Source organism: Mandrillus leucophaeus, unplaced genomic scaffold, assembly GCF_000951045.1.
Source record: "Mandrillus leucophaeus isolate KB7577 unplaced genomic scaffold, Mleu.le_1.0 Scaffold13, whole genome shotgun sequence".
NCBI lineage: Eukaryota > Metazoa > Chordata > Mammalia > Primates > Cercopithecidae > Mandrillus > Mandrillus leucophaeus.
The window spans coordinates 6,249,143-6,273,796 of record NW_012101254.1 but is presented as its reverse complement, the minus strand read 5'-3'; the positions used below and the strand labels follow the sequence as shown (position 1 = coordinate 6,273,796).

Genomic DNA, 24,654 nt, shown 5'->3' with positions numbered 1-24,654 from the left:
ACTGTGAAGGAGATGGATAACTACTACTTGGAGACAAGGAAAAGGAGCACTTAGTTTTCAAGCTGTGGTTACAGGTCTCCTTAAGAGCTGCCACTGGTGTGCAGAAGGAAGGGAGACTAACAAGTAGGAGTCCAGGTGTTCAATCCTCTTTCAAACAAAACATCTCCCTTACCATCTATTTAAATGTCCTATTACAGTTTCATTGTTGGACCTTTTGTTGAGGGGAAAAAACTGATTTAGGCTACAGTCTCTTTTAAACATAATTTATATCTTTATTCAGCTATGTACATCTCCCAGAGTGCCTTTTACAGAGGACAGGTTGTTTAATTACAGGTTGATTCTAATAGTCCACATTAAAGAATTCCTAAGATTCCTTAGTGATTCTGGATAGCTACATTTTGGGATAATTAACTACTATAAAAAGTGGACAGAACCTCAGCATTCTGACCGGGAGTGGTGGCTCACACCTGTAATCCCAGCACTTTGGGAGGCTGAGGAGGGCAGATCACCTGAGGTCAGGAGTTCTAGACCGGCCTGGCCAACATGGTAAAACCCCAACTCCACTAAAAATACAAAATTTGCCAGGTGTGGTGGTACATGTCTGTAATCCCAGAGACTGGGGAGGCTGAGGCAGGAGAATTGCATGAACCCAGGAGGTGGAGGTTGCAGTGAGTCTGAGATTGCGCCACTGTACTCCAGCCTGGGCGACAAGAATGAAACTCTGTCTCAAAAAAAAAACAAAAAACGAACTTCAGTATTCTTCTATCTTATAAAGTAACCAGAAGAAAAGCCAATCTTTTCAAAGAAAGGGACTCTTAATTCAAGGTTTTTTTGTTTTTAAATGTATTTTATTTTTTTTGAGACAGAATTTTGCTCTTTTTGCCCACCAGGCTGGAGTGCAATGGCGCAATCCTGGCTCATGGCAACCTCCGCCTCCCAGGTTCAAGTAATTCTCCACGCCCAACTAATTTTGTATTTTTTTAGTAGAGACAGGGTTTCACCATGTTGGTCAGGCTGGTCTCAAACTCCAGCCCTCAGGTGATCAGCCCGCCTCGGCCTCCCAAAGTGCTGGGATTATAGGCGTGAGCCACTGTGCCCGGCTAAAAAAATTATTTTTAAAGAAGCCATTTCACCTACAATGACAGTTTTAAGGGTAAAGGATTATGAGTAATCTAATTCTGTGAATCTGCGATTCATAATAAGAAAAAACTTCTTCAGGCCAGGCGCGGTGGCTCAAGCCTGTAATCCCAGCACTTTGGGAGGCCGAGATGGGCGGATCATGAGCTCAGGAGATCGAGACCATCCTGGCTAACACGGTGAAACCCCGTCTCTACTAAAAAATACAAAAAACTAGCCGGGCGAGGTGGCGGGTGCCTGTAGTCCCAGCTACTCGGGAGGCTGAGGCAGGAGAATGGCGTAAACCTGGGAGGCGAAGCTTCCAGTGAGCTGAGATCCGGCCACTGCACTCCAGCCTGGGCGACAGAGCCAGACTCCGTCTCAAAAAAAAAAAAAAAAGAAAAAACTTCTTCCTAAAGAAGAATCAGTGAGACAAAAAAAAAAAAAAAAAAAAAAGGAGGAAACTGGGGCCTAGAATTTCTGCGAGGGTAATGAGATAAAGCACTACATGACATATATACAGGAATTAACATTTGGTTTATAGAACCTGTCTTAATATTACCTCTGCCCATAGTAGCTTTCAAAGAATTGTTCTTTCCATGGCTCCACCTTTTTCTCCTTCTCAATCTCTTGTCGAATTCTCACCTGCATCTCAGGTGTAAACTCACCTGCAATGTACCCAAAAAAGGATATTCAATAGAAAAATGCTATTTGCAACATGTAACTATTTATAAATCATGAAAGACTCATGCAGGAATCAGAATACTATCACGTGAAAGTAACAGCAACTCCCCAAACCTCCTCACTGTAAAGGAGGACGTAAATGCCATTAGGTGAAATAAAAATATGTTTGCACACCACTCCATGTAGCTTTCAGTACTCAGTTGAGGCTGACAGAGCCTTTTCTCTGGGCTTCCCTGTGGTACCTTCCTCACGCTCCAAACATCACATTCCATACAGATTTATTTTATCTCTTACATAGAACTTCCAATTTATTTTCCACTAAAAGAAAAAGTGATGTGCTTTCAATAAACTATGCCACTGGGCATTTTTACTATTTTAAAGTTCAGTTTCTCCAAGGCAACTTAATTTTAGGCTTTTTATGTCTAACTGCATAAAGAAAAGCTATGGCCCTACTTAAAAGCATTCGAGATTCCAGTAAAAAGGTAGGGAGTTATTCTGGAGTTGTCGGTTTTCTAATTGTTCCAGAAATTGTACCAGGCTAATGCTCTAGCAAGAAGATACTCAACATGCCAAAGACCCAACTGCTCTGAATATGCCATTTATTTGCATATACTACCAACCACCTCAATCCTTCCCACTCCATCAGCAGAGAACAGTGAATGTGCTTGGTAGGCCATCTTCAAACTTGTGGCTCAGATAGGCTGCTCCCTTTTATACTCTAATACCCAGGACATCAAGGAATAAGAGGTAGAAATGGCAGAATTTGAAGTTTAAGACCTCCTGGGGGTGAGAAGAAGGAGAGGAAAAGTGTTAGAGGACCGTGGACATCACAGTCATGGGCAAAGGATTGGGAAAAGAGGGAATTTGGCTGTCAGAATCCAACCCAGAACTCCTGCTGTTGAGTCTACTGTGTATCTGAAAATGAGGAATAAAATGTACTGAACCCTGTTCACATATATACAGTGTTCCAAGTTGCTGTTCATAAATATGATCACATGACTATAGGTACAGCAGTCACTTGTTTGCATGTTTAAAAAAAAAGTTAACACTGATAATAATAATCGCTGTATCACTGCTGACAGTGCCTACTTGCAAAAAAGTGGGGGCTGAGGAAGTAAATCCTTTACCAATTTATTGTTAGTTAAAGAAATGTACTGGTAGAAATGGTATGTTTTAATCTTTCCAAAAAAAGGGGGGGTCTCTGCCCAAGAAAAATCTGTAGGAAAGAGAAAGGTCCACAGTAATCAGAGCAAGAGATCCCTTCCACATAGAATTTCTTCTAAAAGAAGAGGATGGGAAAAGTCAACAATTTCAAAAAACAATCTAGATTATATATTAGCTCTTCATTTAACTTAATTGTTAGGGATCTGACAGAAAATAAACAATGAATAGCATTCCTAATGCGCTCCTTACAAATGTATATATTTTAAAGTCTCTCACACTTGTTTAAGGCTATTCTTTGGTATACGACTTTTCAAGTTCTATTATTTATTCCATGTATACTGAAAAACAGATATAATAAAAATAATTCAGCCAGTGGTTTTACTTACGTCTGCATATTAGAATCGTTTGGGAAAACTTTGAAACAAACCAACAAACAAAACCAATAAAGCTCTGACACTAACCCAGAGCAATAAAAACAAAATCATTGACAGTGGCGTCTGCACATCAGTATTTTTAAAAATACCACAGGTGTTTTTCAGCTGCAGAGGTGAAGAACTGCTAGTACTGAGAGATACTACATGCAGTGCCCACACACAATCAGTCATTAGAAGCATGGCACACATGGCAGACCAGTGATCACAGTCAGTAATTTTTGGTCATGATCCATACTTACTACAATGTTCTGACTGCCAATTAACTGTCCATTTCAAAAGGCTGAATTTTATATTATATGAAATATAAAATATGATATATGAAATATGATATATATGATTATATGAAATATACAAATATACCTTAATGAAGTGATCTTTTAAAAAATTCTCACTGATTGATTTTACTGTTAGTTTTATTGAAGCTAGGCAGTAATAAACAGGTTATCTCACTGCTTACCAAACTGGGATGCAGAGCACCATAAAGTGACTAATTCTACACTCTTATTAGGGAGCCTAATAAAATTTCAATTCCTAGGCATTAATGTAGAATTGCTGAATCAGAATCTTTAGAAGCAGGGCACAAAAATCTGTATTTTTTAATTTCTTGGAAGCTTTATATCATTAAATAAACGTGTTGCTGGACTCCATCTGGTGTTAACCTGATAACATAAGCACTAGATAAAAGTCTAACAACATGTTTCACACAGGATAGTTGATTCTATCCTATCGTAACATCCTGTTGTCCTTTACCTTCCAAAACTGCTTAAATTACCTGATGAGGAAGAGAGGTGTTCTGGGTGCACACACCACCTGGGAGACACATTAGGTAGAGCACTTACCTTCTGAGAGTCTTTCCTTCCAGCCTTGGGCTGCTGAAGTGAAGAATTCATTGTTAAGGGCTGAGCCATTTAACTTCATTAAACCATCTGGACCAACCTGGGTCAAAGAATAAGCCAAGGAAAGCTTACAAAGAAAGTGAAAGGTATCATGGGGTATTTGACTTTCCTTTCATTTTAGAAAAGAATGTATATATATTTAATTTTATAGAAATATGAATATCTCATACTATGTGCTTATTCAGGACAACTCTGTTATTTAATGTAATATCACTTTGTTCTAAAACATTGCTTTCCTATTTACCTCTCCTCACTCCTCTCTCCATTCACACCCATTCCCTAATAATTAAAAATCTACTCACAGAACCACACATAAAGTGATGGAACAACTGGCTATCCAACCAGTAGAAAATAAAGCTGAATCCCAGATTCAAATAATGTAAAAAAAAAAAAAAGGATGGACTAAAAATCTAAATGTAAATTTTAAGTCAAAAACAGTTTTTTGAAGAAAATTAAGAAAACGATTTGGACATCCTTGAGACTGAGGAACTCTTCTTAACCCAACTTTACTTTCCAAACCTATGTGGGTCGACATCATTTCCCCCGGCTCTACAGCAGAAATTGGTAAACTTTCTGTAAAGGGCTAGACAACAAATACTTCAACTGTGCAGGCCATATGGCTTGATTTCAGCTACTCAACTCTGCCACTGTAGCACAAAAGTAGTTATGGACAATATGAAAACTAATAGGAGTGGCTTTAAGCCAATAAAACTTCATTAATCAGGCAGTCAGCTGGAAATTGCTTAGTGGGCTGTAGTTTGCTGACTGCTGATTCATACTCCAGAGAACTGGTACAAGGGTAATGGTGTTCCTATAAAAGCAGTTTATCCAGTGTCTACTTGAGTATTACAGTGATAAGCAAGTTACTCCACTACAAGATAATATATTCTGCAGTTTAATCCTCCAACTGTGAAAAAGTTATTTTAATCCCAAATCTGCTTTCTATATAACAAAAGTTTACCTCTTCCATACCATGGGCCTTCAAATATATTGAAAGAGAAGTGTTTTGATCCAAACCTATGTTTTTCTCTGGTCTAAATATTTTTCTACTGCTCATTGCTGGATACTCCACACAGTGAAGTACAGCTTCAAACTTTTCATTCTTTAAACACTCTAAATTGCATCTGACAGTAGTTTGTATTTCACTTAATCGAAATTCCATATTCTCTACACATAGGGACAATGTTACTCAGATTACTGTGGGCTCCAACCGTGTTAACAAATGAAAAACTAGACAAGTAACCCCCTATTAAGAATACCTGGGCTGGGCACGGTGGCTCACGTCTGTAATCCCAGCACTCTGGGAGGCTGAGGCAGGCGGATCACAAGGTCAGGAGATCGAGACCATCCTGGCTAACACAGTGAAACCCCATCTCTACTAAAAATACAAAAAAAACCCAAAAAACAAAAAACAAAAAAAAAAACCAGCCAGGTGTGGCGGCACATGCCTGTAATCTCAGCCACTCGGGAGGCTGAGGCAGGAGAACTGCTTGAACCCGGGAGGCGGAGGTTGCAGTGAGCCGAGATCGAGCCAATGCACTCCAGCCTGGGCGACAGAGTGAGACTCTGTCTCAAAAAAAAAAAAAAAAAAGATGAGAGCAATCTCCAAGAGGTTCTCTTAAAACTGCTGAAACTTCAGTCTCCTAACTTGTTCTAACCAAGAACTGGCATCCTCAAGCTATAATTTCTACAAGAGTTATGGTAGGGAGAGCAGTCACCAAGAAGAATCGGGTTCACTTCTTTGCCCCCACCTCTATAAGAATACCTCATTTATTTGGGCTCTCTGGACAACGGACTCTGAACTCCTTTGACATGTTCTGATTCATAACACTATGAAATTGTTATCAATGAAGTCTAGTAGGAAGATGATTTTCAGAATTAGAAAGATTTAGTTTTAACTCAATAAGTCAATCAGCTAATAATGAATTCTGTAGTCTACTTATTCTGTTATCCTCTTACTATGAACAAGAGTATAACTAGTTCTTTTACTGTGTAAACTAAGGAAAACATCTCTCTCTCATCATTTTAATAAACATTCTTAAAAGTTGGAGGTTAGGGAGACCTATCACATTACTTAGAACACAGCTGAGATTTTTAAAAATCTCACAAGTGAAGAAAGCTTAAAAAATCATAATTCTTCTATCTTCCTTTTCCAGAGGGAGGAAACAGAAGATCAGAAGAGGGAGTGACTTGGTACACTGTTTTCCCTGATGAAAGCCAAAGTCTCAGACCTTTACTTTATTCCTGACCAAGGTAAATCACTAAAGTTCTCTGGTCCCTGCCTTGACGCTTGCCAGACGTTTGGTATTTCTTTTTGCTACTTTTTTTTTAAGTATAACTTGTATTGGGTTTTAAGTTCTCTATTATGGAAGTAATAAATGTTTCTCTTAGAAAAATGTAACAAAAGAATGCAAATTGTGAACATTCTCAAGTCCACCACTGTTCATACCATGTTGCATTGTCTTTCCAGCTGTATTTATTTATCTGGACCTATGTTTTTGGCTTATTCCTCACATTTCCCACTCCACTGAGGCACTGGCCCACATCCTGTTGATACTGGACCACGACAACTCTTCCTCCTGAAGTTTACGTTTTTTTTTTTTTTTCTTGAGATGGAGTTTCACTCTGTCACTCAGGCTGGTGTCCAGTGGCACCGTCTTGGCTCACTGCAATCTCCGCCTCCCAGGTTCAAGTGATTCTCCTGCCTCCACCTCCCGAGTAGCTGGGATTACAGGCACCTGCCACCACACCCGGCTAATTTTTGTATTTTAGTAGAGACAGGGTTTTGCCATGTTGGCCAGGCTGGTCTTGAACTCCGGACCTCAGGTGATCCGCCCTCCTTGGCTGCCCAAAGTGCTGGGACTACAGGTGTGAGCCACCATGACCGGCCTCCTCCTGAACTTCATTCTATGGATGCCTAAATCCTAATACACTCAAAATAATTCTGTAATCTTGAAATTCTGGCAGGAGAATTTTTCTTTTTTTCCTAAGCCTTAAAAAGCTCGCCTATTAAGAAACTTACGTAAAAATATTCTTACTTCTCAGTACCATTAATACCACTTTACAAGTATACATAAACAGCTATTTTTAAAATCTTAAGGAGTTCAATGACGCACCTGTCGATCTACCTCTGGGAGTAGTAGAAGCAGTCGCTGTTGGCAATCTCCAGGAAGGACTGAAAATGTGTGCTTGTTGATCAGTGCTCGCAGATTTGTATTAACCAGAATGGAGTCCGGTGTCTCAACGTCAATGTCGGCACATTTAGTTCTTTTCATTTGTCCTACAAAAACGGAAAAGGATTGTTTGGGCCTCCTTCACAAGTCCTGTTTCTATATAAACTGTAGCTTTCTGTGCAGTATTAAAAATCCACAATTGTAAGCATTTAAATATCACACTGTGAAGAAGGTAACGCTTAAGATCTTAGGATTTTCTTCTAAGACTAACAAAACAAGTTTTGTTCATTTATAGAGGATAAAAGAATACAGTGTATCTATCTTCTCTGCATAAATAGAACAAAGTCTGTAAAAATGAGTCTTCTACCATACTAAAACTGCATTTTATGTTTGACACTAGATTATTTCCCCCAAAAAACTGAGAAAGTTTATGATAAATGATAGGAAGAATGTCTAAGAAAGAAAATCCAAATCTACAAATTATACTGATATCCTTTGCCTCTTTTCATGACTTTTTTTTTCACTGATTTTAATTTGCAGTGGCTAAAAATGTTATGATTTAATAGCTTAGCAGTTTTAGGAAATCTGTCCACAACCAGAAGGTTACAATCTTTCAAAAAACTGAGTACACAAAGGATTAAAATGTAAATAAAAATTTATATATATACACAAAAGACCAACTTGGAAAAAATATTTAGAAGCCATGACAAAAGGCTGCTATTCTTCATATGAAAATAGCAATTACAAATCAATAAGAAAAAGACAAATACCACCAAGAGAAAAATGAGCAAAGGAAATTAAAAGGTAATTCAGTCCACTAACCTTAAGTAGATGCTAAGATATTAATATTTTTTAAAAATGCAAATTAAACCAATGAACATAAAATATTATTTGTCTATGAAGTGGCAAAATATTGCAATATGGTAATGGGAATATGCAGGCGAAAAAAGCAAAAAGCACTTTCAAATACTGCTGATGGGGCTGAATCAGCATAATCTTATAAAATAAAATCTAACAATATCTAGCAAAATGTTAATCTACATAATACTCTGGGACCTATACAATCATACACCCTCTGCCTCCTGGGGGAAGCACAAACAAAAGAAAGGATTTCCCTCAAATTAATCCCACTGGATTCCTACAAATTAAAATCTAGCATTACTACTTCAGAAGGATTACCCAAAAAATGAGAAGTTATGACACTACAAGAGAGAATCATTAGAAACTAGAAATAACAGATGGAGACCTAGAAGTACTGAAGCTATCAGATATATAGAATACAGAATTGCTATGTACAAAATGTTTAAGGAAATAAAGAATGTAATTACAAAAATAAGGACAAAACAATTAGGAATACACAGACTTTAAAAAATGGGACACCTAGAAATGTAGAATAAAAATTGATGAAATTGATTAAACAGTAGTTTCACAATATTAAAGAGGGTCTACACTATATAGCCAAACAATTTACTCTCAATTTACCCAATTTATACTCTCAGAATATAAAGGAAGATAAAATATTTTTAGAGGTTTAGCAAAAACATAAATGACAGAATGAGAAGGTCTAACAAATACCTGACTGAAGATCAAGAATGAGAAAATGAAGAGAATGGAAAAAAGGCAATATTCCAAGAACTGACAGTTGTACATTTACAGCAACTGATGAAAACCACAAACCTAAAGCTCTAGAAGTGGAACATATTCCAAAGAGGACAGAAAGAAATCCATGCAGAGACCCAGCATAGTAAAAGTGTTTATCAAAGACAAAGAAAATAGCTTGAAAGCATCCACGAGGATGGGAACAATCACATAAAAAGGAACGAAAGAGCAGTAGTAAACTTCTTAACACAATGGAATTTAGAATAAGGTAAATAATATCTGTAAAATGCTGAGAGAAAATAATCACTAACCTACAAATGCATGTCCACCAAACTATCCTTCGAAAATGAACATGAAAGAAGGATATTTATAAACCAAAACTGAAGGCATTCACTACTCAGAAACCTGATACAAATACAGTTCTTATTGTACTTCAGGAAAGAAAATCATTGCAGAATGGGTTGAAATACAATAGAGAAAGGTAAACATGTAGATAAATATATGTACACATTGTTTATATAAAATAATAGTATTCTAGTGTCTGATTTGTGAGGTTAAAAACAAAATACAAAAAAAAGACAATATTTATTTAAGTCCAGATATAAAAGATAAGCACTGAACTGTTGTATTTCCCCTGTTCTGGAGGAAAATCAAGATGGTTACTTTTAAGAATTAAAGACATATCACATTTAACTAAAAAATATTTAGAACTATGATATACCAATTTTTTTAAATGTGTGGTACCATTTAAGGAATCACTAACCACTAAGAGAAATCGAGTGCATACCAAACTCAGTAGAGAGAAAAAAAAGGCTACGAGAATCAATATGAATATACCAAAAAAAAAAAAAAAAAAAATTAGTAAAGCCAAAAAACCTTTTCAGAAATTTAAAAGAAGAGTAAGAGACTGCGAGCGGTGGCCCATGCCTGTAATCCTAGCATTTTGGGAGGCCAAGGCAGGCGAATCACTTGAGGGCAGGAGCTCAAGACCAGCCTGGCCAACATGGTGAAACCCCATTTCTACTAAAAGTAAAAAATTAGCTGTGTGTGGTGGCGGGTGCCTGTAATCCCAGCTACTCAGGAGGCTGAGACAGGAGAATCACTTGAACCTGGAAGGCAGAGGTTGCAGTGACCTGAGATCGCGCCACTGCACTCCAGCCTGGGTGACAGAGCGCGACTCTTTCTCGAAGAAAAAAAGAATAAGAAAGGAAACAAGAAACACAGCAATAGGATAAAAACTAAGACTGTAGAAACAAGTCCAAATATTAACAAATACAGTAAATGTAAATAAATAAAACTCATCAAATGAGAGCTTGTCACTGGGTTGAAACCAAAACAAAGAAATTTCAGCCAGTTATAAGCTATTTAGAGAGAGATTACGTAAAGCACAAGGGCAAAGAAATGAAGTCACACACGAGGCAAAAACTAACCATGCATTTATTAACATCAAATGAAAGATTCTTTTAGTAAAAACACTTATTGATGATAAGGTAAATAAACATTCAATCCATCAGAAAGATTTTAAACATGAAAACATCCAATATAAAGTAACTTCAAAACATGTGAAATAAAAACTGAAAGAACTGGACAAACCCACCATTTGGATAGGAAATTTCAACACGTCTCTCTCAATTATTAATAAATCAAGCAAACCAAAAGCAGCTATCACTCACTTAAAAAGCTGATTTCAGGCCAGGCGCAGTGGCTCATGCCTGTAATCCCAGCCCAGCACTTTGGGGGGCCGAGGTGGGTGGTATCACGAGGTCTGGAGTTCAAGACCAGCCTGATCAACACGGTGAAACCCTGTCTCTATTAAAAATACAAAAATTAGCCAGGACTGGTGACATGCGCCTATAATCACAGCTACTCAGGAGGCTGAGGCAGGAGAATTGCTTGAACCTGGGAGGTGGAGGTTGCAGTGAGCCAAGATCATGCCACTGCACTCCAGCCTGGGTGACTGAGCAACACTCTGTGTCAAAAAAAAAAAAAAAGCTGATTTCAGATTAACAAGCTTGCTCTAACAAACACAGAATTATGTGTTGAACGACTAGAGTATACCTACAAAATTCAGATTAGGTCAAAAAAAGGAGGTCTCAGTAAATTTTGAGTAACAGTAGTGCAGTAACAGCAACAGCAGCAGCAGCAAACTTATATAGGGCTTCCTAAGTGCCAGACACTGTTCTAAGTATTTACATATATTCACTCATTTATTTGTCATACAACCCTATGAAGTAGGTAACTATTACCACCCCATTTCACAGATGAAGAAAGTGAGACCCAGATATAACTTGCCCAAATCACATTATTAAGTTAGTGTAGGAATTTAAACCCAGGCAATTTGATTTTAAAGTCTTTTGTTCATCAGTATACCACATAGGCATAAGCATCACACAGTTCATGCATGATATCTGACCAGAGGCTTCATAACAAAAAGATAAACAAAAATCCCTATATATTTGGAAATTAACAATAAACCAAAAAAACTTCAAAATAACTCCTGGGCCAAAGAACAAATTACAATAAAATTTTAAATCTTTTCAAAGTGAATAATAAAAACAGTGTCTAAGAGGTAAATGTTATCTATAAATTCAAATAGTACCTAAAGATACAAAATAAAAACAAAGGTTTCTACATTCAAATCCAACCTTCCTGCCAGAAATGACATTTTAAATTGGATGACATGAAATCACAATGTACATGTTATTCATATTTGGTTTTTAATTTCACTAAATATCTTGAACATTTTTCAAATTATCACCTACAAATTAATCTTCTTTCTTTTAAAAAAGCTGCATCATATTCCAACATACACACCAGGGGTGTCCAATTTTCTGGCTTCCCTGGGCCACACTAGAAGAATTGTTGTGGGCCACACATAAAATACGCTAACACTAACTAATGAGCTGTAACAAAAAGGTAAATAAATAAAAATCACCAAAAAAAAAAATCTCATAATGTTTTAAGAAAGTTTATGAATTTGTGTTGAGCAGCATTCAAAGCCACCCTGGGCCACATGCAGCCTGTGGCAGGTTGGGCAAACTTGCTATACACCATGATTAATTTAAATGGAATACCACTGATGATAAAGGTAGGTGGCTACCAGTTTTTTGTTTAATATAAACAATGTTGCAATGCCTCTATAGACTTTTGAAAAGCAACAGCTTTGTTTGCTTTTCCCATATAATTAATAGAACTGGACTGTCAACCTTTCTTGAATAATTTTTACTATTTATGCATTCATTGTACCTGCACATCACAGTCAAACTTCAGTTAAAATGTTGACTTCTTAAAAGACTGGCAAGTAGTTGTGAATTATTTTCTACTACTGATTGAACTGTGTACCCTGAAGATACTTTTTTGTTTCAAAGTGGTCAGTTTAAGTCCTCTAATTTTAGTAAAGATGACTTACTCAAGTTTTTCCAATTTAGGTTGCCGTAATCTATTATATTATACTTGAAATCTGAGGTATGTTTATTCTTCTGACTGAATCTGGGATGTAAAAATATATATTATCAATTTTACTGAAGTTAATAAAAATGATACCAATGTCAGCTAGAAAGTATTTTATATAAATTAGCTAATTTAGTTTTATCATTTATGTTTTACACAACTTCTTCCACGTGTTTTGAAAATAGTCATTGTGTGGCCAGGCGCGGCGGCTCACGTCTGAAATCCCAGCACTTTGGGAGGCCGAGGCTGGCAGATCATGAGGTCAGGAGATCGAGAGCATCCTGGCTAACACAGTGAAACTCCGTCTGTACCGAAAATACAAAAAAATTAGCCGAGCGTCGTGGCGGGTGCTACTTGGGAGGCTGAGGCAGGAGAATGGCATGAACACAGGAGGTGGAGCTTGCAGTGAGCCGAGATTGCGCCACTGCACTCTAGCCTGGGCAACAGAGTGAGACTCCATCTCAGAAAAAAGAAAATGGTCATTGTGGCTACATTACAAAAATTTCCACACTATTTCCCTTAATGCTCATTTGCTTGAAAGAAGATGGACTTTTGCTTACTTCTCAGCCATCAGGTCAAACTTAAATAAACACAAATGGTGCTTTCTTTTTTTATGGTTAATTTTTCCTAGTTTTCCATGAAAGTTAAAAATTCCTGGCCCATAATTTCTCAATTTTATACCTCTACATTTCTTTTGCAATTTACTAAAATTTCAATTTTAACTGATTTTAAGTAGAATATGGGCTCCATGAGGAAGAAATACTGTTCTGTTCATCATCATAGCCCTAGGACTCTAAATCTGTGTTTGGCTTATTAGCATTCCTTCTATAGATATTTGTTTAATAAATATTTTTATTCTTAGCAGTGAAACTAAGGATCAAAGGGCACATTTGGTTTAAATATGTGATATACTAAATTAAGAAAATGTACAATCCCATCTAGAATCAAACTAAGGTTTTTAGATTTTTTTTTTTTTTTTTACAAAGCATTTGTCTGAAATATTGTTACTTCTATTCTTACACTTAACACTTTAGATCAGTCTGGAATATGTAAACGAATACAGAATAAATTTCCCTCAGAATGTGTCTGCACTGCTATACTTTTAGCTTCTATGTTGCTGCTAAGGATGTCTGTACTCCCAATTCTTGAATCTTTCTATGTGAAGTATTTTTCTTCTTTCTGGAGGCTTTTTGTTACCTTTTCATGACCCTATATGTTTCAAGGATTTTTTTAAAAACGTGCCTTGGCATAGGTTTCTTTTCACTCATGTTTCTTAATCCCTATTACACACTTTTAATCTGGAATTCTGTGGCTTTTTACTCTAAATAATGTTCTTATATTATTTTTATCACATTCTGTTCTTCCTTTCTGATAGTCCTACTATGTGAGACATCGTACAACCTAGATTATTGTTCCAAGTTTCTTACTTTTTCTCTCCTACTGAACCTCTTTTTCACTTTGACAGATTTTTCTAAGAAATTTCTTCAACTTAATGAAACATTATCAAGATGATCTCTGCTTAGCTGGGAATCTATATATTTGCCTGCAGGTTTTTTTCTAAGACTATTCAATGTCTTTAGGTACCAATCCACCAATCTCAAGCTGGACCATGATGGGAGGAAGAAGGAAGTAGTGGTGTTAGAAATATGTCTTGTTAGCATTTTGAAAGCGAAGGAGGAGAATCCCTATTCAATATTTACATTTTACTTGATTTTCCAGATTTCAGTACAGTGCCTCCTCATCTGCCCCCAGCTATGTTTGATATCCCTGAATTTGGAGTTTCTCTGGTTCAAATTTCACCTCAAAATAAACCTCCTGTCTCCTGCTGGGGTAAGGCATCAAACTGCTTCTTACTAACTTTCAAACAAAATTTCCCCCTTCTCTTCTGTAATACATCATATCCCCAATTCTTGAGCCTTCCTGGTGTTCTGCAGCCTTATGTGGCTGGTTTATCCCTGGCAACTGCTCTTCAGCTCAGTGAAAAATTCTATCCAGTTTTCATCTCTCAAAATTTGCTGACGTCTCTTGCCCAGCTGTGGTCTCCTTGTTTTCTTTGTCTGTATGGATTTGATCTTTTGTATTTCCATATTACCATTTCAATGGGATTTCAAAAGGAATAGAGAGAAGAAATCAGTCTGTCATATATATTTAGTTATAAGCCCTTCTTTCTTTCTTTACACAGAAATAAAAAATGAATAATGCTGGACAAAGCAAACTATTGGCAGAAAGGGAAATAAACCACAAAATGACTGATAATAGATCTTTCTCTCAAACACAGCTTGTTAAGAGGAAGACAGGAACAACATGAATACAGTCAAGAGCTCAAAGGTAAACAGGGGATAACAGAAGAAAGACATATGAAACCAATTCTGTTCCTGTTACTTTTCATTTCGTAACAGTAATTATGTTAGCAACAACAAAAGTTATGTCTAATCTTTGTTATGTAACTCAAATCTAAGTTGTAAGTACCTAAGTCAGGTAGCTGATGAATTTTAAACACGCAGCTGATAAATCATGGTAATGAAAACTGAAGTCTTTGTAAGCAAACTTACTGGTATGGAGTCTCTCAGATCTTTGGAATGACTTCTTCCCCAAGCCTAGCAAAGTATTTTCCACTTTAACTGAAGAAGAAAAGCTGGAGTTTGAGTTCTGAGGGCTGTTTGACTGTCCATCAGATTGCTTTCCCTCCCATGTTGCTAGGAGAAAAAAATACGTAAAGACTGGTAGCACTGAGATTATAGACAGAAGCAATTAATCAATCATTCAACATTCACTAAATGAAGTTATGTATGAGGCAATGTGACCCTCCCTAATGTGTTTTGAGTTTGAGAATTAAAGTCAGAGAGTAAAATAAAACTGTTTTTCCTCCCAGCATACTATTTGCTTCTAGTGGTAAATTTCCTTTCTCATAAAAATGCAGTTCTGTAAGATTCAGACTGAGTCTGGCAGGCCCACAGAATCAGCTTATGGTATCAAACTGAATTATGTAATACAATACAGAGTCTGTATGTAGAAAGTTTAGAGTAGAAACAAACACGCAACCACAACAAAAGATCCAAAGGCCTTACAGACATGTCCAAAATAAACTCAAAGGTTGTATGTATTCTTAGGAAAACCTGTTATTCTTACAGAAAACTGGCTAAGAGTTTAGTTTGCGCCTCTTGGAAACATCAGATTTTAAGGTTGTTGATTAGAGGTTTCCAAACATTTATTAGATTAGATCATCTTGAAAGTCAGTCATTTATTTCCTTCTTACATGCAAATCCCAGTGCTAACGTTTTTTTGGAAACAGGGTCTTGCTCTGTCATCCAGGCTGCAGTGCAGTGGTGAGATCAGGGCTAATGGCAGTCTTGACCTCCCAGGCTCAACCAATCCTCCCACCTTAGCTTCCTGAGTAGCTGGGGCTACAGGTGTGCACCACTACATCCGGCTAATTTTGTTTGTTGTTGTTGAGACAGGGTCTCACTATTTTGCCCAGGCTGGTCTTGAACTCCTGGGCTCTGAGTTATTTTTAAATAACAGTATGATTATTTTGCATACAACTTCTCCCATTTATCCTGGAAGGATTTATATTGATGTTCTGGCAGTACAAGGATTGTGTAAGTAAATGTAATTTAAAAATAAATGATGTCATAAACAAATTAGGAAAACCAACACAAAAATACTGAGAAAAAGAAACTTCCATTGAAAAACTGCCCAAACTGCTTACCAGGTTTGGCAGGTACAGAGTCACTGGCTGCTTTGACAGTCTTGAGAGAGAGATGCTGGTTGGAGGAGATGGATATGCTTGGCTTGCACTGCTGCTGCTGCTTCTTCTGCTGTTGCTGCTTTAGAGCCTATAAAGATAAAACAGACTATAAGAAACAAAACAAATCAGTTTTTTAGTAATAATATAAAGTAAATTACTTCTTTTTCAAATGGCAAGAAGCATGCTGATTGTTCCATTTCTTTGAAATCTATCAAAGCAAACAAAATCCTAAATTAAGCCAACTTTCGCTTCTTCGCCTTTTGGCTAAGATCAAATGTAGTATCTGTTCTTATCAGTTTAAATTAAGACAACTAAACACAAAGCCTAAATGATTCTTAGAGTTTGGATAGTTTTTGCCAGTATCATTCCTTTATATAAATGTGAAAAATAGTCATTAGCATTTTTTGGAACTTAAAAAAATCATTAGGTAAGCCAAAAACTTCCCAGTCTTGTAAGCAGAGACTGTATGTTTTCAATCATTTCTAGAAATGAAATTCTAAGCCTTATAACAAAAAGAGCCCTGTCTGCATCAAACCTAAGTAGAAATGTAAATATTTAGTTTATGCAGGCTTCAGAGGTACTATATATGTACAAAAGTTTGTAAATAACTACATCAGTTGTCTTGGGTGACAGCAATGAGATCTGTCCCAATTATCAAATTTCAGCAATTTACAGCAATGCAATAAACAGAGGGGGAAGACTAGACAATACTGGTTCTAACAACAGTGTGGTTCCTTCTGTCTACTTCAGAATATTTTGATTTCTATGAGGTTCTTAATTTATAGAATATACTTGATAATACTATTTAAAATCAACAGAAAAAAACAAGAAATGCCTAAATTTTAATCAGAAAAACATTATGAAGGCAACTTTTAACTTAAGGTTTTTTTAAAAAAAAAAGATAAAGAAACCAAGAAAAGTAATTTCAGGGAAAAAACCTGAAGTTTGACTTTGCTAGGTTGCCAGTTTCAAGATCTTAACGCTGTCATGTGGAAAAGTCTGGAACAACTGGCTACTTCTGGATTCCTATTCTCTTTTCCCAATATAGTTTCCTCCTGCTTAACATTTCACACGTATCTCTGGCTATGCTATAGGCACAGTGGCAACAAATCATCTCCTCACTCTAAGTTGTCAACGCAGAAAAACAACTGAGAGAGCTCTATGTCTCGCTTAGGCTCACCTACATTTATAATAGGTTAGGCAGAAGCACAAAGTACATAAAATGGCTGTACTGACTGACCATTGATTATGGCTTATTCTCTCACTCTTTGCAATTAGGTCAGAAGATGTTCACAGACTTGCTGCAGATGCAGTCACCAGTATTCATTCCTTGCTCCTCACAGGACCCATTAATTTCAGATTAATGTAAAATTTAATAGAACCACTTAATTGCAACTATTTCTGTTGTGATCGTGCACATTTTATTTATTTATTTATTTTTTGAGAACTATTTCTGCTGTGATCGTGTACATTTATTTATTTATTTATTTATTTATTTTTTGAGACGGAGTCTCGCTCTGTCACCCAGGTTGGAGTGCAGTGGCCGGATCTCAGCTCACTGCGAGCTCTGCCTCCTGGGTTTACACCATTCTCCTGCCTCAGCCTCCCGAGTAGCTGGGACTACAGGCACCCACCACCACGCCCAGCTAGTTTTTTGTATTTTTTAGTAGAGACGGGGTTTCACCGTGGTAGCCAGGATGGTCTCGATCTCCTGACCTCATGATCCATCCGTCTCGGCCTCCCAAAGTGCTGGGATTACGGGCTTGAGCCACCGTGCCCGGCCCATTTTTTTTTATTATTTATTATTTAATTTTTTTTTGAGACGGGGTCTTGCTCTATTGCCCAAGCTGGAGTGCAGTGGCACGACCTTGGCTCATTGTAACCTCCACGCCCTGGGTTCAAATGATTCTCTCATCTCATCCTCCAAAGTAGCTGGGATTACAGGAGGTCTCTGAACCCCTGACCTCAGGTGATCCGCCTGCCTTGGCCTCCCAAAGTGCTAGGATTACAGGCATGAGTCACTGTACCCAACAAAGTTAAGTATAGTATAATGTTAAAAAATCCAGGCCAGGTGTGGTGGCTTACACCTGTAATCCCAGCACTTTGGGAGGTTGAGGCAGGTGAATCATTTGAGGTCAGGAGTTCAAGATCAGCCTGACCAACATGGTGAAACCCCGTCTCTACTAAAAACACAAAAATTAGCCAGGCAGTGTGATCAGCACCTGTAAGTAATCCCAGCTACTCGGGAGGCTGAGGTGGAGGCTGCAGTGGGCAACAAGAGAAACTCCGCCTCAAAAAAAAAAAAAAAAAGAAAAGAAAAGAGAAAAAAGGAAAGTCTAGCTGTGCAATTCTGTGTTAGTAGATTAAAAGAGAAAAATCTATGTGATCATCTCAATAAATCCCAAAGAAAACAAACCTGAAAAATTCAACACCTATTCATGATTTAAAAACACACGTACAAACAAACGAAAGATTCTGAGCAAACTATGAACAAATTAGACACTTCAAAAATGTGATAAAAAGAGTATCTACCGGCCAGGTGCGGTGGCACACGCCTGTAATCCCAGGACCTTGGGAGGCCAAGGTTGGTAGATCACAAGGTCAAGAGATCGAGATCATCCTGGCCAACATGGTGAAACCTTGTCTCTACTAAAAACACAAAAACTAGCTGGACGTGGTGGCAGGCGCCTGCAGTCCCAGCTACTAGGGAGGCTGAGGCAGGAGAATTGCTTGAACCCGGGAAGTGGAGGTTGCAGTGAGCCGAGATCATGCCACTGTACTCCAGCCTAGCAACAGAGCAAGACTCCATCTCAAAAAAAAAAGAGTATCTACCAAAAACTTATAACATGTGTTACAAAGAGGTGCATAAATTACTAAAACCACATTGGGCTACTGTATGAAAGTTCCACTGACAAGGGCCCAATGTAAAAAATTTTCAAAAAATATCCAAAGACTGCCGAGGTGTGCGTTTTTAATATAGGAAATTCTACTTGATAAACACAGACTAGCAATGCTTACCTGCTTTAGTGCCTTCTTGCTGTGCTTCTGTGATGGAGAAATGACTTTACCTGCTGGAATGGTGGGTGATGGGCAGCCTGACTGTGGGGAGGACGATGATACTAGGGAAAAAAAAGTGACAATAAAAGATTTTTGTTAACAGAGATATCAAGCACCATTCCTTCCCCAATCATATGCTGCTACCTGGAGTAAGAACTGTGACCAAACACTTTTGGGAACGATGTACTTTTTGGAGTTTTACTGCAAACAGCCTCCCTTTTCAGTTTTTTTCCTCAGAAAGTTCTAGTGAAGGATGATAGGATTGGGAAGGTATGAGTGTTAGTATTCCTCACTTTCCATTTATTAATTTTTCAATAGAATTGACTGAAGAATGACTCATCAAATCAGATAAAACTTAGAAAAGATTCTAGGACCTTTTAGACAGTATCTATGGTCTCACAGTAAATCTAATGACAACATGATATAGTGGAAGGGCCTTGAGCTGGCAGTTTAAAATAAAGACATTAAGGCCATTCGACCTCAAAACTCTACCCTAGTTTTAATCCTTACATTCCTTCATCCTTTAAATCAATAGTTACAGGTTTACCAATGTGAGAGGGCATTTTAAGATTTCTCTAATGGAAGCAATTTGAATTTGCATAGGATGTAACCACTCTCTACTTCATCACTAGCTGTTTTATATAGTCTGGCAGAGCTCAGTCAGACCTGAGTGGGTCTTATGTGAATGAGGGTTCTTTCTTTAAGAATCTATACCTCTTAAACAGCAAGTAGATATTTATGTTCTATAAAATTAAACAATATGTGAGTAGTATTTATGATAAATACAGAAATTGCTGATTTAGTACCCTTATTAAAAAAAAACACAAAACAAGAAATTATAATCACTACTGCTAGTGATGACTCTTGAAGAATGCATGTTTACTAAAGTCTTCCTCTATTCATAGTAGTTGGACTGAAAAGGCCCAAATAGCAAAATGATATCCCATAGTAAGGGCAATAAGCTTTAAGATGTCATAAAAGTACGTACAAGGCGGTGCGCGGTGGCTCACGCCTGCAATCCCAGCACTTTGGGAGGCCAAAGCGGGCAGATGACCTGAGGTCGGAGTTTAAGAACAGCCTGACCAACATGGAGAAACCCCATCTCTACTAAAAATACAAAATTAGCCAGGTGTGGTGGCGTATGCCTGTAATCCCAGCTACTCAGGAGGCTGAGGGAGAAGAATCGCTTGAACCTGGGAGGTGGAAGTTGTGGTGAGGAGATCGTGCCATTGCACTGCAGCCTGGGCAACAAGAGCAAAACTCCGTCTCAAAAAAAAAAAAAAAATTACATACGTACTGATAGGTAGGCTAGCTACCAATCATAAAAATGTAGAAGCATATTTCATTGGTGTATCCAAGTTTTGGACTATGGTATTTCAATTTACTTAGGCGTCCTAAGAAAGGAATGCACAGTAGATGCATTTAAAGAAGATAGCAGCAAACAATTAAGATTATGACTTGGCCGGGCGTGGTGGCTAACGCCTGTAATTCCAGTACTTTGGGAGGCTGAGGCAGGCGGATCAACTGAGGTCAGGAGTTCAAGACCAGCCCGACCAATATGGTAAAACTCCGTCTCTACTAAAAATACAAAAATTAGCCGAGTGTGGTGGCAACATGCCTGTAATCCCAGGCACTCGGAAGGCTGAGGCAGGAGAATCCCTTGAACCCTGGAGGCGGAGGTGGCAGTGAGCCGAGACCATACCATTGCACTCCAGCCTGGGTCACAGAGCGAGAGCCCATCTCAAAAAAAAAAAGATGCTGACTTATCGTCACACTTAGTTTAGTTCTGTATCCCAACCTTTATGAAAAAGTATATAATTTATATATGGAAAAGAGCTGATGTACAAAAAGCTTGATGTTTAAAAATGGAGTTGAATAATTCAAGACAGTTCAGCTGCAAAAAGAAATCATAGCCTCGGCCGGGCGCGGTGGCTCACACCTGTAATCCCAACACTTTGGGAGGATGAGGCTGGCGGATCACGAGGTCAGGAGATCGAGAGCATCCTGGCTAACATGGTGAAACCCTGTCTCTACTAAAAATACAAAAAAATTAGCCGGGCATGGTGGCAGGTGCTTGTAGACCCAGCTACTCTGGCATGAACCTGGGAGGCAGAGCTTGCAGTGAGCCAAGATCGCGCCACTGCACTCCAGCCCGGGTGACAGAGCGAGACTCTGTCTTTAAAAAAAAAAAAATCATAGCCTCAGTATACTTTGATACTGACCAATTTTTTAAAAATAGCTTTATTAAGCTAAAATTTCTATACTAAGCAGCTGGGCATGGTGGCTCACACCTGTAATCCTAGAATTTTGGGAGGCTGAGGCAGGTGGAACACTTGAGGTCAGGAGTTTAAGACCAGCCTGGCCAACATGGTGAAACCCCTACTCTACTAAAATACAAAAATTAGCTGGGTGTGGTGGCACACACCTGTAGTCCCAGCTACTCAGGAGGCTGAGGCAGGAGAATCACTTGAACCTGGGAGGCGGAGGTTGCAGTGAGCTGAGATCACGCCACTGTACTCTAGCCTGGGCAACAGGGTGAGACTCCATCACAAAAGGAAAAAAAAAAAAAAATATATATATATATATAAAAAATTCATATACTATACATCTTGCCTAAAGTATAAAATTTGAAGCCTACTTGAGGGTGGAGGTGGGAGGAGGGTGAGGATCAAAAAATTACCTATCAGGTACTATGCTTATTTCCTGGGTGACAAAGTATTCTGTACACCAAGCCCCCATGACATATAATTTACCTGTATTAAAAACCTGCACATGTACCCCGAACCTAAAATAAAAGTAAAAAAATAAAATAAAATATTTAAACATATGCACACAGATCACAAGTGGGTAGCACAATGAGGTTTTTTTAATAAATTTTTTTAAAAAGGATATTTTAAGCCCACAGCTATCTTTTTGTGATCCCAGCCGGTCACTATCCTCAAGGATGAGCACTATACTGACATCTAACAGCAGAGGTTACTTTTACCTCTTTTACACTTCATATAAATATTGTGCAGCAGAAACTCTTTTGTACATGTCTTTTTACATTCTGTGGGCTGTTTTGAATTTATATGTAGTTTTCCATGTTGCGAATCATTTATTAGCATTGAATTCTGTTGTGAAAATATCACACAATTATTCCACTGCTTATGTACATGTGAGTGTTTTTCATCTGGGAATATTAGGAATAGTACTAGTATATAAATTCTAGAAAATGCATTGGTGACACATAAAAATTTTGGGGTATATATGTAGTAGTGGACTTGTGTTTTATGTTTTACATCTCTTCAGTTTTAGGTGACACTGACAGTTTTTCAAAATGCTTGTACAAAATTTTGAAGCCACCAGCAGTGTATGACTTTTCTACATCCTTGCCAACACTTGGTATTTTCTGTCATTTTCATTTCAATCTCCTGGTTGCTGTGTTTATATCAGGCTTTTCTCAGATTGCTAAGAAAGTTGAACACTTGTTAACACTTTTTTAGTCACTGAATAACCTCTATTTTGAAGACTGTTATTTTGTCTATCTTCCCGTGGTTTTATTAATAGCTATCTTTTTCTTGTTGACTTATGGTAGTTCTTTATATATGCTAGATAGACGTCCTGTTTTAGTCTTCTGATATGGTTTGGCTCTGTGTCCCCACCCAAATCTCATCTTTTTTTTTTGCTTTTTGAGACGGAGTTTTGCTCTTGTCGCCCAGACTGGAGTGCAATGGCACGATCTCAGCTCACTGCAACCTCTGCTTGCCAGGTTCAAGCGATTCTCCTGCCTCAGCCTCCCAAGTAGCTGGGATTACAGGTGCCTGCCACCATGCCCAGCTAATTTTTGTATTTTCAGTAGAGACGGGGTTTCACCATGTTGGCCAGGCTGGTCTCAAACTCCTGACTTCAGGTGATCCACCCACCTCAGCCTCCCAAAGTGCTGGGATTACAGGCACGAGCCACTTCGCTGGGCCCCAAATCTCATCTTGAATTGTAATCCCCACGTGTCAGCAGAGGGACCTGTAATCCCCCACGTGTTGAAGTAGGAAGGTGATTGGATCATGGGGGCAGCTCCCCGCAGGTTGTTCTCATGAGATCTGACGGTTTTTTAAAGGCAATTTTCCCTGCTCTTTCTCACTTCTCTCTCCTGCCACCATGTGAAGTTCGCTGCTTCCCCTTCGCCTTCTGCCATGATTGTTAAGTTTCCTTAGGCCTCCCCGGCCATGTGGAACTGTGAGTCAATTAAACCTTTTTCCTTTATAAATTACCCAGTCTCAGGTATTTATAGCAGTGTGAAAACAAACTAATACATGCTCTCTCGGTCTCTTTCTCCTCTTTCTGAGAAATACTTAAAATATATTTAAATAATCTCATTTGTTATTTCCCCAGTATATTAAATATCTTTTGTTTTATTCAAGGAATCATTCTCTATCTTAAGACCACAAAGATGTTATTTTCTGTTTTCTTTTAAAAGCATCAGGATTTAGGTTTAAACTTTGGTTTTGCAATCCATTCAGAATCAATTTGTTGTGTGACTAGTGATTGTATTTTCCCTGGTAAGCTAACAAAATTAAATTTATTCTGAAAATGTTGGGGGAAAAAACATAAAATTCAATGGCTTTCAATATATTCACCAAGTTGTACAATCATCACCCCTCAAAAAACACCATACATGTTAACTGTTACTCATCTTTTACCCCATCTATGTTCCTGGTCCTAGGTAACCAGTAATCTACTTTCTGTCTTTATAAATTTGCCTCTTAGGGATATTTCATACAATGAAATCATATATTAGTGCTCGTTTATGAATGACTTTTTCAACGACGTGCTTACTTTTGAAGGCGCATCCATGTTTCAATGTGTATGGATACTTTATTCTTTATCGTAGAATAATATTCCATTGCATGCCTATGTCACGTTTTGTCTATTCATCAGCTGATGAACATCTGGATTGTTTCTACTTTTTGGCTATTATGAACAATGTTATGAAGAACATTTGTGTGCAGATGTTTTAAATATGTGCTTTTAGTCTCTTGGGTTCATTCCTAGGAGTGGAATTGCTGGGTCTTACAATAACTCTCTGTTTAACTTGAGGAACTGCCAAGCTGTTTTTCAAAATGGATGCACTATTTTTACAATTCCACCAGGAATGTGTGAGGCCACTTTCTCTATATCCTTGCCAATGCTTATTATTGTCTGTCTTTTTTACTTGGCCAATGTTTTTAAAGAAACAAAAGTAAAAGTTAAAACTATTAATTTTTTTTTTTTTTTTTTTTTTTTTTTTTTTGAGACGGAGTCTCGCTCTGTCGCCCAGGCTGAAGTGCAGTGGCCGGATCTCAGCTCACTGCAAG

General features: G+C 37.9%; 1 protein-coding gene across 2 annotated transcripts in view; it reads right to left on the bottom strand.

Moving 5' to 3' along the window:
• ASXL2 (additional sex combs like transcriptional regulator 2) overlaps positions 1-24,654 on the bottom strand; it is a 152,947-nt gene that overhangs the window by 14,866 nt on the left and 113,427 nt on the right. For both annotated transcript variants that reach the window (XM_011972683.1, XM_011972684.1), the window contains 6 exons: positions 19,283-19,383; positions 16,226-16,352; positions 15,069-15,212; positions 7,411-7,574; positions 4,238-4,334; positions 1,679-1,784 (listed from right to left, as the gene is read on the bottom strand). In XM_011972683.1, coding sequence (XP_011828073.1) covers positions 1,679-1,784; positions 4,238-4,334; positions 7,411-7,574; positions 15,069-15,212; positions 16,226-16,352; positions 19,283-19,383 — 739 coding nt within the window. The remainder of the gene's footprint in view (positions 1-1,678; positions 1,785-4,237; positions 4,335-7,410; positions 7,575-15,068; positions 15,213-16,225; positions 16,353-19,282; positions 19,384-24,654) is intronic.